The following is a 15,480-nucleotide window of genomic DNA, read 5'->3' as shown; positions in this document are numbered from 1 at the left end:
GATACTTTTATTTATATGTAGAATTTTTTACATTTATGTCAAAGATTTTGAAACTGTAACAAAAAAGTAAAAATTGTTATAGCTTGTAATAAATACAGTTTTACACCATGATTGTATACAAGAAAACAATATAATTACCTGTATTCTTTTTAATGGTTAAATTAATTGTGTTTCTTACAAGTGTTTAGAAATAATGAGCATTTTTTACTCTTGTTGTACCATTTTCTGAATACTTAAATATTGGTAAATGTGTAAAAAAGATTAAAGAAGGAACAAATAAAAATAGGCTGGTATACAAATAGATTGCAGTGTAAACATTTAGACTTGAGAGCATTCCCCCTTCAGACGATATCTCCTTAAAATTTTGAATATATCAAAAAGTAGGTCCCATTAGTACTGACATATTTCCAACCATACTTTATATTTTTCTATATGCTATGTTTTGAAAACTATGTGGCTCATCAGTCAAATTTCTTTAAAAAAATACAGATTAAAACAAATTGTTTTATTTGATTCCTGAAATCTTTTTTTATTTTTGACATAGTTTCAATATTTGTTTGAACATTTCTTATAACATTCTAACAGCTTTTGAATACCAATGTCATAGATGTCTGCCGTCTTTAACTGCTTCTTTCATCTCGTCATAAGTGTTGAAGCGCTTACCGCTGAGAAAATCTTTTACATTTTGTATATTCCTGGTTATATAATATAAAATAAACATATATATATACCTCGTTCTTGTCAATGAAGTTGTGTGTACAACAGGTCGGGGGTGCTACAGGTCGTATCGGAGATCCGAGTGGCCGAAGCAAGGACAGAGAAGAACAGTCCTCTTTAGTTATCAGGGAGAACCTGGATGCTATCAAAATGAACATTAATAGGGTCTTCAAGAACCATGAGGATCTCTACTGGAAAAAGAAGGAGCAGGAACCACTGAAACCTATCAAGTAAGTGAATTTTGACATCAGTCGGATGATATGATATGATAAAGATTATAATCGTTTTTAAGTGAGACCTTCACCATAGCCTAGGGATAAGGTTGCAACTCTCTAACTGAGAGTTTACGAATTAGGTTCTTGGGGAGGACAATAAAAAATATATAAATGGGTTTTGACTGTTTTCGCTTTAGTGTAATAAATTAAAATATCACTGATGTTGAAAGAAAATTCCAACAAAAGACTGATATGAAAGTAGTCATCCTAAAAGCAATTTTAACAAGAATATTACTTAATAACATTCTTTTTCTTCTGACGTCTGTTTAGCTGTGCTGCTTTAAAATTAGTTAGAAATTTATGACTGTCATAACGTGAGGTCAGAATATTTTGATTGTGTAAAATAGTTTATAAATGGAAAGCATCAGTTAAAAAAGTAGATGAAGTTAGTTTTTGTTACTTGACTTGAAATATACATTGAATATTGATGTTTAAAGCTTATATAAATAAACAAATTAACTGGAGATCTCAGCATGTATCTGCTCTTTCCTATGATGTATGAATTGTTAAAGAAAAGAAAACAATCCAGTGTAGAAGTTAATCTTCTTAAACTTCGACATCAAAACATCTAGACATTTTAATTATGGATTTTTACAGTGTATATGAATAATTTTTAAGATTTTAATTAAGACAGTTTTTTATGTAGTGCGAAGTGGAAAATTTAGATTTGTAGTTATGATAAGCCTAGGAAAAGGTGGTGGCTTTACCTAATATTGGCCAGACTGGGGTGCAAGAGAAGATGCTGTATACCCAAGAACTAGATGACTCAATGTGACACTCTATATGACAAGATGGTGGTAACTTCATATTCATATTGGCCAGTTTGAGGTACAAGAGGAGATGTATTAGGCCTGATTTGGTGTGTAAAGATGTTGACAACTAATGTGTCACTGATATCAACGGTTTTAGTCACTGAGGCTACATGTCAATCACTTCATACTGTCAGTCTCAGAGCACAGAGTTCTAACTCTCAAAGAACCATCTTTATTTAAAATTTATTCTTGCAAATTCTTTTATTCTTGTAACATAATAATAGTAAATGCAATTTAATGTACAAGGTACAAATCTGCAGCAACACTATAATTTACAGTAGTCAGTTAGTAGTAAATATTACCTAATAAATGAGTGAAGATTGTATTAATTTCTCTATTAGTTATGTCAAAATCATGTTTTTACTGATTTGATTTCTGTTATGGTTATTTTACAGCTTTTAGAGTGGATTCCATATATAGTCTAAAACATTGTTCATACATGTTTTTTTTCTAATTTTCCTATTCATTTATAAACGATTTATTAGAAATTGTAATTAGGTTGTGTTGGAATTCGTACATTTCTTTTAAAAATGTCAAAACAGCAATTTTGTACAGACAAAATATAAAAATAGTGTATATGTTAAGTATGTTTTGTTTCCAACAATATACTTGGTAGCACAAAAAGAATTGTCACTTTAAAATAAGTATAAATTCAAATTTTCAGGATAATTTTTATTTATTTATATTTACAGAATCTACTAATTATAAAAAATCGGCTTGGAACAATGTTTATTTACTTGTGAAAAATAACAACTAGAAATGGCATCCTTCTTCATCTATGCATATCAGAAGCTTTCTTCAAAATTCTATTACTTTAATTGATTTGATTTACCTGTCCAAATAAAACTAAGCCTCTGATGTTATGAGCACAACATCTTCAAGGTGCACCACATTTAGCATGATTTCACAAAATAATTTTTTTGCTCATAATCACATTTTTAACGCTTATGACATAACATTATTTTATACGGGTTACTCTTCCAACACATGTAAAATGTGCTGCAGTGAGCAAAGGCTAAGATCCAATGTTGCAGCGCACCACCTACTGGACTGACTAGAACTCTGAAACACTGACGTTCTAACATTCTCAGTGTTCCCAAGAGTTGATGCATTTATGTCAATGTTAATTTGGTAGTTGTTGCGTGACGGTAAAATTTAAATATTTAGGGTTTTGAACAAAATTGAATTATTATATGTGTAGTGCTGTGTATTTTACAAATTAAAATACATATTAAGTTTATATAATTTATATATTTTATAATGACTGATTTCAAAGTGCCAAATTGTTCTTTTTAGTCGGTGCGCCTCTAGTTCAATCCGACCATACTTTTTGTGCCAGCCAATATTTTAATATCTGTTATATCCTCAATTTGATGCCAAAAGAGTTTGTTTGTTGATATAGTGTACTTTACATTTCTTTTTTTATATTTCTAATAGAAAAGAACACAGAAGAACGTAAACTAACACAATTTCACTTTTCATTTTAGTGAAAATATGGCTATGTTTAAATGACAAGTAGTATTATTCATAAACTTTTGAATCATTCTCATGATTTGTAAAAAACTGTGTATGCTACTAACTGCCAGTTGGAAACACCTCTAGGCTTCTCTAAGGTGACTGTTGTGTGTAGAACGAGTTAAAAAATGAGTTGCTGGAATCAATAGTCTGTCCAACAACCCCATGAATGGAAACAGTATTGTGGCCTTCCCATCATTGTTTAGCTCTCCTATTGCCATCTCTATCATGGTTTGTGTATATTAGTGAATCTGGCAACAATAACATGAAATTATTTAAATGAAAATACTAAACAATTTGTAGAGACTACAACACTAATGTAACTATTCTTGTTGAAATAGAATAGTGAACAATGAAGCCTGGTACAAGGAGTTAAATGCTATAGACCTAGTGTGCCACATAGGCAGACACTTCCGGATGGGAACCATGTTGGGGCGGACGTCTGTAGCAGCTCGTCTTCATTCTGAGATTGGTCTCAGTTTCACAGAGTTTACTTATCAGCTGTTCCAGGCTTATGATTGGTGGCAGCTGTTTGACAAGTACGATTGTCGCTTCCAGGTAAACCAAACATTTGGCCCCAACTTAATCTAATCTGATCTGACTTAATCCAACGTAGCTTGTGTAAACACTTACTTACCTGAACATAACATATCTTATAATGACTGATATCATAAATCTGCCTATTACAATCACCCAAATGACCAAATTCCTAGGAGTTTTTTGCATTTTCTCTAATCATAGAGAAAAGAAAATCACCATAATCTGAAAGTTTTTATTGGCTCAACGTTAGCAAAGTCAATGTCTCAAGGGGATGGAAAAATTTCATTTTTAGTCTGTCTGTCCACACTATATCTCGAAAACAAACTAACCTATAGACTTGAAAGTTTGCATGAAGGTTCATTTATATATATAAAACACTAAGTTCAATGATGGTGCATGTCAACTTCATAGGATTTGGTAGAATCAATGAATACTTTCACATTGGTCTTATAAGTAACTCTGATGGCAATGAGAAAACAGCAGAGTAAATAAATGTGTAAACAAGCTTAGTATAATTATATAAGATTTTAGTGTGTGACAATTTTATTTTTAGAAAAAGAAGAGAAAGAAAAAATGATAATAGAGTGGAAAGTCAATGTTAAAAGTTAGTGACAACATTTTATTTCAGAGCACTCATGTGTTGTAGTACCTTCTATAGTTCATCGGAACTTTATTTTTATTTAAACACTGTTATAAAACCTACTCAATGAACAAAAATTTGAATGTATTATCTAACAAGATATCTTGAGAAAGATTTAATCTCTGAACATTTCATGAAATAAAAAATTTTCACATAGACAATGGTTTCTATGATGGTGCAAGTCTAGCCATGGAATTGGCTGAGTCATTGAAGCTGACAAAATCTTTTTCTTTCAGGAAAGGGGGTAAACATTTCTTTTCTGTATGATTGTCTGTCAGTCTATCTGTCCACAGGACATCTCAAGAATGTAATGAGCTATGATTTGAAATTTTGCAAGCAACCATAGCAAAGCCTGTTACACGAAATGTGGTTTGGTGTACTCGTAGCTTGTATACATAAACATAAATATGTACGGGCGTATACAATATAATGTGATTTTGTAAACATAGTTTTTAATAGATCCAGACTAAACTTAGTACAGACACAGTATTTGCACATAAATTTGATCAGTTTGTTAGCCAGTCTTAACCATTAAAAGGTTTCAAATGGAGGCCATTCGTATACAGGGTATTCATTTGAAAACTTCAAACTCGTATTAAAAGACTTATTGCCCAAATATCAAAATGCTGTAAAAGGATGTATTGGGGAAACAAAAAAAAATTATTTTGAAATGGTAACTAATACCTTGTAACATCTCAAATTGAAGCTCATAAAAAATGCTGTATTTTGGTAAAAAAAAATATTTTAATCGGCCAAGCCGTTTGGTATCAGCAGCCAATAATGTAATTTCTTACACGGCAATTCAAATTCAAATTCTTTACTGTCACAGTTTACATAAAATACATTCTTTTAATGAACCTTTTTTCTTTTTTTTACATTTTCCAAATTTAGAAACAGATGTCATGATTTAAAAATAGATAATTAATTATACATTATTATATTATACATACTAACTATACATAATTATACATTTATCTTTGTACACAGTTCAAAATCTTTTAAGGTTTCAATATGGCATGCATTCAAAATTTTAAAAAGGAGTGGTTGTATAAGTTATTATACATCATAGAGAAAGAAAATTTTATAATTCTCTTCTTTTTAACAATGCCTTTGTTTTTATATAAGTAATTTAATACATTAACAAATAATAAATCTTAAAAACAAAGAACTAAAACCTAGTGAGTGGTACAAGACATGTAGGTCAGTGTCATAATTAGGACTTGGCTTTGGGGAGGGATAAATCCGATTATAGTGTACCAGACTGGGAGGTAAGTATTAAATCTAATTAAATTGGATAGGCCTGATTCTAAGAAAAACATTTAATAACTGTATTTCAAACAAGTTGGACTGCTGTTAAATGTGTATTAAAACAAAATAAAAATTCAGTGCTTTTTGTACCCCACAGATGTATACTGAGTTTTTCTAGGCGCGGTCATTAAAAAGTTAATATGGGGTATCCATACTTTTTATTCACCCTGTATAGTTAAATATTACTTTAGTTTTCATACTTTGCGTGAGAAATCCATTACCTACTAGTCTGCTTAATATATTTTTACCTAAGCGCTTTAATTTATAGTTTAAAGAAATGCGTTTCTTTTATTTACAACATGTGTAGACTTGCCAGACCAAGATAACGGATCTAGTTTCAAGTTTCTCATTAATAGGTATATTGGGATATCCACTCTAGTCATATTTATTTATATATGCTCGTATGTTATATGTATGCGTATAAAAAAATTTGGACCATGTGATCCCTTGCCAGTAAATGAGCATCTAGGTTAAAACAGTTTGTAAAAATTGTAACCACAATCTTACATCATACAAAATATACAGAACTGAATTATGTCACTGATGAAAAATTTGAAATGAACGCTTATGACTATGGCAGTAAATAGCCAAACCATTAAAAGAGTTAGACGTAATCATAAGAAAATCTATACAAAATTTAATGCCACTAAAAACATTTTTAACTTGCTCATATTAGTAAAACTATATTTGACTTAACAGACTTTTTATTAAAAACATTCCCTTGAAATATTTACTGACATATTGTATATATATATATATATATATATATATATATATATATATATATATAAACTTAGCAGAATTTACATAAAGAAATCAACTCTCATTTTAGATATAGTCTCCATTTCGTACAGCCTTCCCCTAATGATGTGAAGGCAACTATAAATATTTGTTTCTGTTGCAGGTTGGGGGCAGTGATCAGATGGGTAATATAGTATCTGGATATGATTATATCAGCAAATTCACAAAAAAGACCGTTTTTGGTGAGTGAATGAAATACTTTCAAGGAAACTGGTTTTTAATGGCCAGACAGTAGTCTTAAGTGGGTTAATTGATTTTTATTTAAATTTTTCAGGTTATTTATACTTATTTTGTAAGAAAAAGCATAAAATATTTTCTTGTCACACTTATTTTGGAGTCAATCTTGTGGCTTAACTCTGATCCACCATTTTACGATTCATTGTTGAGCTATAATGGCCTGGATAACAAATTCAGATTTAAATGTACACTTGGAAGCTATTTATATCTAGGTGTAAGTAATTTTCTGGATTTTAAAAAATAAATAGTACATTTCTGTTGTAGGGCTTACGTTGCCTTTGGTGACAACTGAGAGTGGAGAGAAATTTGGAAAGTCAGCAGGCAATGCGATCTGGCTTGATCCTGAACTAACATCTCCTTTCGAACTCTACCAATTCTTTATCCGGACAGCTGATGCTGATGTTGAGAAGCTGTTGAAACTGTTCACTTTCCGCAGTGTGGAAAGTATCAGAGACCTGTGTCACAAACATATGGTAAGCTGAAGGTTTTAGTGGCCTTATTATGTACTTGCTGATAAATCTTCAGCAATGACAAGGAGTTTTATTTTATATTCCATATTTGCCTTAATTTAAATAAAAACTAATTTTTGATGTGAACAAGTTATTTAATAAAAGTTTAAATATGTCTGAAAACATTAATTTGAAAGGTCACTGTATATCTTTGTATTACTACGATGTTGATTGCAAATTATTATTCTGGGTTAAAAAAGGAAATATACTATATTTTCTTTACAATTACAATAATTGTAGGTGCTCTTAAATTCATTTGTATTTAGAGATCTTGTATCCTTAACTGTTTATTACAAAGTGAAATAAAAGACATTACTTATCTAGTAAAACGTACATCTGTTAATACTTTAACTATAACAAATATTGCGGTAATATTTTAAACAATAAAAATTAATTAAAAAGTGTTGTTAAACACTAATCTTGAGAACGACTTGACCAATACGGCTAATTCTTTTTGTAAAATTTGCAATGAAATCTGAGTAAGGTTTATATGAAGAGGAAGATTAGAAAAGTTACCTGAAATATTTTTTAATTCTAAAAAAATTGTAATATTTACATTTCTCAATCCAAATTTAACTGACACTACACAGCTGTTGACACACTGGAGTTTGAAAAATTGGTTAAAATATCTGTTTATATTTAAATGTTATAAAATATGAACTGTAAAGCGCTTGATCAGTAGTGTAATCCAATTACCAATTAATAATAACTTGAACCATATCAAAGAACCCCCTTATTAAGGGGAGGGAATCTCTGAGTTGCCTCGTTTGACACCTAGAAGCATCGGTCCACACAGATATCAAATACAAAGTTATTAACTAACTTTTACTCCAGCTGCACCAGTGACGAATTTAAAACATCTAATACATTGTAAATATTATTTAAACACTGTTACTAAATCAACCTTAATGAACAAACCTGTGATTATTTTCACATACCGTACTCCAAACTGGTAGGACATTGCAATATGGCATTTTAACAGTGGCTTAAAGAAAAACAGAGAAATTAACACTAACATGCCTCAACAATCCATTCTTTCCCAGACTACAGTTCGAAAAATAACAAGACTTCACAACCCAAAACCTCATAAACGATTATATTTGAAAGTTGCATGAACTTAATCAGGATTTCTCCCTTATACCATTATAAAATATAGAAAAGAGGATTTTTCCGGACATTTGCTATTGTTCAGTGAAACAAGAAATCAGTAACACTACGTTTCGAGATCTGCAATCTGATCTCTTCTTCAGGTAAAGAACTAACCTAATACATAATTACAAACTAGGTTAAAATAAACAAATCTTACCAAAGCGTTGTGGCACGCCTAAGTCAGGAATCACAACCTACATGTTGTTTGTCAACTTCACTAACTCTATAAACATGCACTTAATAAAAACTATACAAAACACTAATCATTAAAACTAAAATACGGAACACAGGTCACAATACGTCTTCACTCGTCTACTAACCACCTACGACTGACCAGAGGGACTAGCCAATGGTAATCGTCACGGCTGGCTAAAACAAGATGGCGGAAATACAAGGGAAGGGGGACAGGAATGGGCCCTTTGTTATTATTGGTTCATGCGAGATGAACTTCTTAAAACCATATTGTGACTCCGCATTGGTTTATTACAAATATCTGATCTGTTTGATACTTTTGGTTTTCTCTTTAGTTCATTTTTTAGAATTGGCATCCAAAGCGGCCTAATCTCGACTGATGGTTGACTGATTGGTTGGTCTGCCAATTTAATGTATGTTGCCTCAATTAATTTCCTTTTGAAGAAATGTGGTTCCCAATGTATTATGTTGGCTTCATCCCAATTCATATGATGGTCTTCGGACCAACAATTTTTTACTTTTCTGTGAGACCCTTTCTCGTGTTTTCTTTGTGCTCTTTTATCCTTACGTTTAGTGGTCTTTTTGTCTCGCCTATGTATTCCCTATTGCAGCTACATTTTATACTGTAAACACAGTTTTTGGAATCCTGTGTGCCATTTTTTGGTTTTGTTTTTACGAGACTTTGTCTAAGAGTGTTATGTGTTTTAAACGCGGTTCTAATGTTGTACTTTCTACCTACTCTTCTAATTTTCTCCGATAATCCCGGCACATAAGGGATTGACATAAACGCAAATTTATCACAATTCTGTTTTTCTGACTCAGGAATGATTCTTCTGGTTCGTTTGCACTTATTTATTACTAATTGAGGGTATCCATTGCTTCTGAGATCCGATTAAATTTTCTTAAATTCTTCTTTTAGTCCATCTTTATCTGAGCACAAGCTCTTTGCTCTATTAAACAACGAGTAGGCTACTCCTTCTTTGACAGATTTTTGATGGTTGGATTGATAATTTAAATATTTTCCTGTGTGTGTTATCTTTCGAAAAACAGTTGTCTTAAGGACATCCCTATCTCTTAATACACACACATCCAAAAATAACCTTCAAACAAAGAATAAAATATAGTAAATAGTAAGTAGGTAGGATTTCCCCTTAGACTATAATAGGCTTCTCAGTCCTAAATATATATGTATATGTGTGGAAAATATAATTACATTTAAAAGTTTGAGATTTTAGGCCTAATTAATACTGATTGGCTCTTCAAATCACAATGCATTGTTTGTTAACCTTCCTAAAATAAGTTCTAGTAATTTGAATAAAGGAAAAAAATGTGTTTAAAAAAGGGTTTTTTCGAAGGACTAGAGTTTGTAAATTATTTAAAAACAAATAGTTAAGTTTTGACATTAGTATGAATGTTATCACTAATTACAATAGTTTTATATATAATTTGTTAACAGAATTGAATGCTTGCTTTCCCTTTAAACTGCTAAAGAAAGAAAATAAAACAAAGTTCACTATAAGCAATGTCCTATAACATTCTCTATATATGTATACACATAGCACGTGCTTACCAAATTTAGATTTTGGAGTCTCAGTTAAAATCAAATAAAAATTTGGAATATAAATTGTTGCTTTGTCATACTAGATATATTCCAATAAAGTCAATCACCATTATATAAAATTTCACAAATCAGAACTCGATATCACATGTAGAGCAACAGAAAGGATCTTAGCACATGCTTCACTTAAGAAGATTGCTTTAATTGTTTCACTTAAGGTGTCCGAATTAACAAGAAGGAATCAGACCGATATCTTTCTCACAACGAGGTCCACAAACAGGAAATGGAGGGAAATCAGCAGCTCTTCAGCTTCCAACCCAAAGCAATATGTTCAACTTGAATGACAAACATCCTTCATGTATTTGTTTTCAATTTCCGCTTACCGTTCTCTGCGCAAACCGTTTGAATTAAAATTTAACCAATATTTATCTATTACAAAAGAGGGAATGAAAATATGAAGTAAAAGAAAACAAGAGTTACACAGGAAAGTCAAACAAAACAAAAACCAAGACTTTTTAAATTATGTTAAAAGAAATAAAGAAGTATTCAAAAATGTTGTAAAAGATGTCAAAATACTGGTTAAGAGTTAATCTATAGCCAATGCTGAGAATACATCCAAAGCTGTTTGGCAAGTGGTAAATAAAGAACTAGGTATTAGAAAGTCTTTAAGCCAAGAGGGACCTGTTTTGGAAATCAATTGTATACAAATTAAAGATCCTAATTTTTGCAAATCCTTTTAATGATTTTTTTATTGGTATGGTTATTAATCTTGATATACCAAAAGGTAACTGTAAATGGTGTACACTGTTCATTTAAAAAGCTTACTCAAGACAAATGTGTCTCATTGTATACCTTTGTGCCCACAAGTGTGAGGGAAAGTGTCAAGTGTGATCCTTTCCTTTAAAAATAAAACATCGGTTGGTTTGTATGAGGTGCCAATATCTCTTATTAAAGCTGCTGAAACTGTGATTGCTGAACCTCTATCATTTAAAATCAATCATTGTCTTAAAGAGGGTGTTTTCCCAGATAAACTTAAATACTCTCAAATTCAACCAGTTTTTAAAAAAAGGTGTGAAGACAGATGTAAACAACTACCGTCCAGTGTCAGTGTAGTGTAATGTTTCTAAGATATTAGAAAAAGTTATAAGGTATAAGTTACTTAAATACTTTGAAAGAAATTATCTTTTTTATAAAAAGAATATGGATGCAGAAAAAGCTTAGCACAGGTTCAGCCTTAATACAATCTATAAATAAAATTACTAAAGTCTGGAACAGGTTGTAGGCCACTGCAGGTGTGTTCTGTGACTTGTCTAATGTTTTTGATTGTGTGGACCACTCAGTATTACTGAGATGTTTGATCATGGCGTCAGAGATTATGCTCTGTCTTTAATTTATTCATACCTTTATTCTTGAAGGCAAAGAACAGTAATAATTACCGATAACATCAAACATGTCTCAGGTATGGGAAACACAAAGTTTGGCATAACTCAAGGATCCATATTGGGACCACTCTTGTTCTTAATATATATTAAGCATCTTCTAGTAGCCATTAGTAGGGACTTAATTCTACTTGCCGATGATACAATAGCAATTTTAAAAGAAAAACGACAATAGATTTGTTAGAAACACTTCCAGTTGTTGGTTTAACTAAATAAATGAGATGGAGGCTTGGTTTACTGCCAGTGGGAATGTTATTAAAACTCAAGTAATTAAATTTTCAGTTAAAATACTGGTAAACAGGAAAATCTTTACAAAATGGCATAAATTCTTAGGCATATTATCTAGATGATAACATTAAGTGGAAGGTTCATCTAGAATATCTACAGAAGAAATTTAAATCAATAGCTTTTGTCTTTTTGCACTTCAAGATACTGTTGCTTTGGACACTATTAACCCTTCCCACACGGCAAACTGATATATCCGTTACACCTAATTTTGACCGAAATGCGGTAAACGGATATATCCTTCAAAGTATATTTTGTGTTATTTAATAAATTTTAGTTGCCGTGGAATCCGCTAGAGTTCAAGGGAGTGTTGAATACTTGTTCCGAAAAGCAGATGTTACAGTTTGAGCCTCATTGGCGCGTCGCAGTGGTGGGAGGGCATGGCTTTGTCCCTTGTGGCGTGATTTAGCCTCAGTCTGCGGCGAATCATTACGCGGTAAACAGATATATCCCGGCACTGCATATTTTAGTGTTTAACGCTGTTTTGCCATACTTTATTTGTTGTGTCGTTATAGGCCTATACTGTTCTATGCAATGGCAAATCCTGACGATTTTTTGTAAAATTTGAAAATGTGTTAAAAAATATAGGGGTCTGATTATTTTGTGATACTGTATTATTTTTTATTCCTAATAGCCACCACTAACTGAAAATAAAATTAGAGTTGGTAAAATGTAAAAAAAAAATGTGAAAGTTAATTACACGTTATGAGTCAAAATTGAAAGATAAATTCTGCGTGGGAAGGGTTAAAGTTGTTTACCATAGCTATGTGGAGTCAATCCTCAGATATCGTATTGTGTTGTGAGCACAGGTGTCAGGAATTAAAACAGTATTGAGACTCAAAAACGGTTAATACGTATCATAACAAATTCCAATCCAAGAACTTCATGTAAAAATAAATTTTTTTTTTTTTGACAATTTTATTTACAATCTGTTCAGATATTTCTTAGAACAATAAGTAAATTAGATAAAATAATAAATTAACACGGAGTTAGACTCTATCCAGCGATAGAGCTAACACAAATAAACAAGAAAGTTTTGAAATTAGAACCTAAGAGGTAAGTCCAGGATTGAGTGTCTCTTCAGACGTGTAACTGACGCACTATTATCCAACAGATTCATCGCAAGGTAGTTCGATGAGAATACAGCTTGTCTTGGTACTTTCCTGCTGTTGCGAGTTATTTCCTCTTTTACTGTGGGAATTTTGGTGTCTTGATGTATTAATTGATTAGTTTATATACCACGGAGCTTCCAGGATGTTCCGAAGGACTTTAGACTGAAAACGTTGGAGAATTTCGATGTTGGAGTTACTGGCTGTACCCCAAAGCTGTATACCATAAGTCCAAACAGGTTTCAAAATCACCTTGTATACTAACAACTTATTTCTTAATGATAATTTTCGACCTCTTGTTTAAAAGCCAGGATATTTTTTTGAATTTTGAGTTTAAAATAATCTTTTGTGCCAGATATGAGAACGCCCAAGTTAGTCCTTCGGTCTAGATGCATACCCAGATATTTCACTTCTTCAGATTGGGGGAGGAGGACATTATTAAGAGAGACAGGTGGGCAGTTAGCAGGCCTTGTTGTGAAAAGTTACATGAGTGGACTTGGTTTCATTAACCTTCACCCTCCATCTCACAAGCCACTCCGACAAGTCATCCAGCTCAGATTGTAGTCGTTGGGCTGCAGTTCCTGGGACTTCATGAGAGGCTAGTATAGCGGTATCATCAGCAAAGTGGCCATGGTGACATCGGCTCGTACAGGTATGTCATATGTGAAGAGGGTGTAGAAGATGGGACTCAATACACTGCCTTGTGGAACGCCCGCCTCAATTTTGTGAGGTCGGAGTATTCGTCTTGAAATTTGACTCGAAAAAACCTGTTTTGACAAATAGGACTTGATGACATTAAAGAAAGAATGAGGAACAAGTAGTTTTAATTTATAGAGGAGACCCTCATGCCAAACTTTATCAAAAGCCTGACTGATATCAAGAAAAACACCGAGCAGTATCTTTTTGCTTCCAGATCTTCCTTCACTACATTTGACCACACGATGAATCTGCTCAATGGTAGAGTGCTTCTGGCGGAAACCAAACTGATGGTTGGGGATAAGGTTGCCGCTATCAATAACTTGCTGAAATCGTTTTAGAAAAAGCTTCTCAAAAACTTTTGAAGTCACAGGCAATAGACTTATGGGCCTATAAGAACTAACTTGATGTGGAGGCTTCCCAGGTTTAGCTACCATGACAATTTCCGATAATTTTCCACTGTGCTGGAAAATGCTCAATTTCTCAATATTGCGTTGAAGACAAAAGTCAAAAACATAATAGCTTTCCTCGTCATTTCTTTTAAAATCCTTCCTGTAATTGAGGTCATACCTAGGAGCTTTGTACGGCTTCAATTGTTTCACAATTATTTCAGTTACTTCAGAGGGAGTAAAGGGCTGAACAGGAAGTGATAGTTGGGTAGGTGATTCTAATAAGTATTCAATTTCTGGGTCAGGAGCTTGAGCTGAGTCACTGGGCTTGAACACATCGCGTAAAGTGCGTAGCGAATACCTCAGCTTTCTCCTTGTTGTTCTTGGCCCAGCCACCACCTGGCAAGATAATCGGAGGAATCGGCACTCTTGGACTAGTCATGTGTTTAGTAGTTTTTCCACATTGAATATTTTGTGTCCTCTGTAGGAGTTTTAGACTTGCAGTAAAAAAACCTGAAACCCTTTCATTATTGAAGTTAGATAACAAACGTTTTCAAATCCCTCACCGCTCTATTTGAAGTTGTTTTTATCACGAGGATTCCTGGAAATTTTGCCAAATCCTACGAAGTCTTCTTTTTTGAGCAATATTTTTCTTGGTGCTAAGAGGGTAGTTCAGGCCATTAGTGGTTCCATTTCGTTGATACGGCGTTGATTGCCAAGCACACTTCTGGACTGTCCTGTTAAACAATTCAACAGCTTCATCTATTTCACCATTTGTCTTCAAGGAAACGTGTAAATGCAAGTTTTCAATCAAGAAGAGATCGAAATTGGTCCCAGTCAGTATATTTAGAACTTAACCGCAGTGGACCCTCTGTAGTAATGGCAGATGAACTTAAAGTGAAGATCAATGGAGAATGGTCTGAGGATAAATCAAGACAAGATTCTACACGTGTGTACGTTTGGGAAATACCTTTAGTCACGAAGAAATCAAGTAAATCAGGAATTTTTAAGGGATTCAGTAGGCCCAATAAGTCGGTTCTCCCCCGTAGAAAAATATTGATAGTTATTGTCGTTGATAGTCTTGAGGAGATTTACGGCCTCTGGGATTGGCACAGGCGAGAGCCCCACATGGTGTGTTTCGCATTAAAGTCACCCCCCGCAATAAATCTACAACCCAAGGTATTGAAGAAGTCGCTGTATTGCTAGTATGAAACGTTATGACGAGGAGGGGTATACACAGAAGATACCGTGAGTGGACCTGACCAGTCTTCAATCACAACACTGGAAGCTTGAATATAATTATACTTAT

The 15,480-nt window shown here is 32.8% G+C and overlaps 1 protein-coding gene across 1 annotated transcript in view; it reads left to right on the top strand.

The window, feature by feature from the left end:
* The window catches only part of LOC124354542 (tyrosine--tRNA ligase, mitochondrial), a 40,984-nt gene that overhangs the window by 10,689 nt on the left and 14,815 nt on the right, over positions 1–15,480 (top strand). Inside the window, exons 3-6 of the mRNA XM_046805077.1 lie at positions 766–947; positions 3,661–3,877; positions 6,712–6,790; positions 7,110–7,318. Coding sequence (XP_046661033.1) covers positions 766–947; positions 3,661–3,877; positions 6,712–6,790; positions 7,110–7,318 — 687 coding nt within the window. The remainder of the gene's footprint in view (positions 1–765; positions 948–3,660; positions 3,878–6,711; positions 6,791–7,109; positions 7,319–15,480) is intronic.

The sequence above is a fragment of the Homalodisca vitripennis genome, chromosome 2 (genome assembly GCF_021130785.1).
Source record: "Homalodisca vitripennis isolate AUS2020 chromosome 2, UT_GWSS_2.1, whole genome shotgun sequence".
Taxonomy (NCBI): Eukaryota; Metazoa; Arthropoda; class Insecta; order Hemiptera; family Cicadellidae; genus Homalodisca; species Homalodisca vitripennis.
The sequence above is the reverse complement of the archived record's forward strand: the minus strand, read 5'-3'. Positions and strand labels throughout refer to the sequence as shown.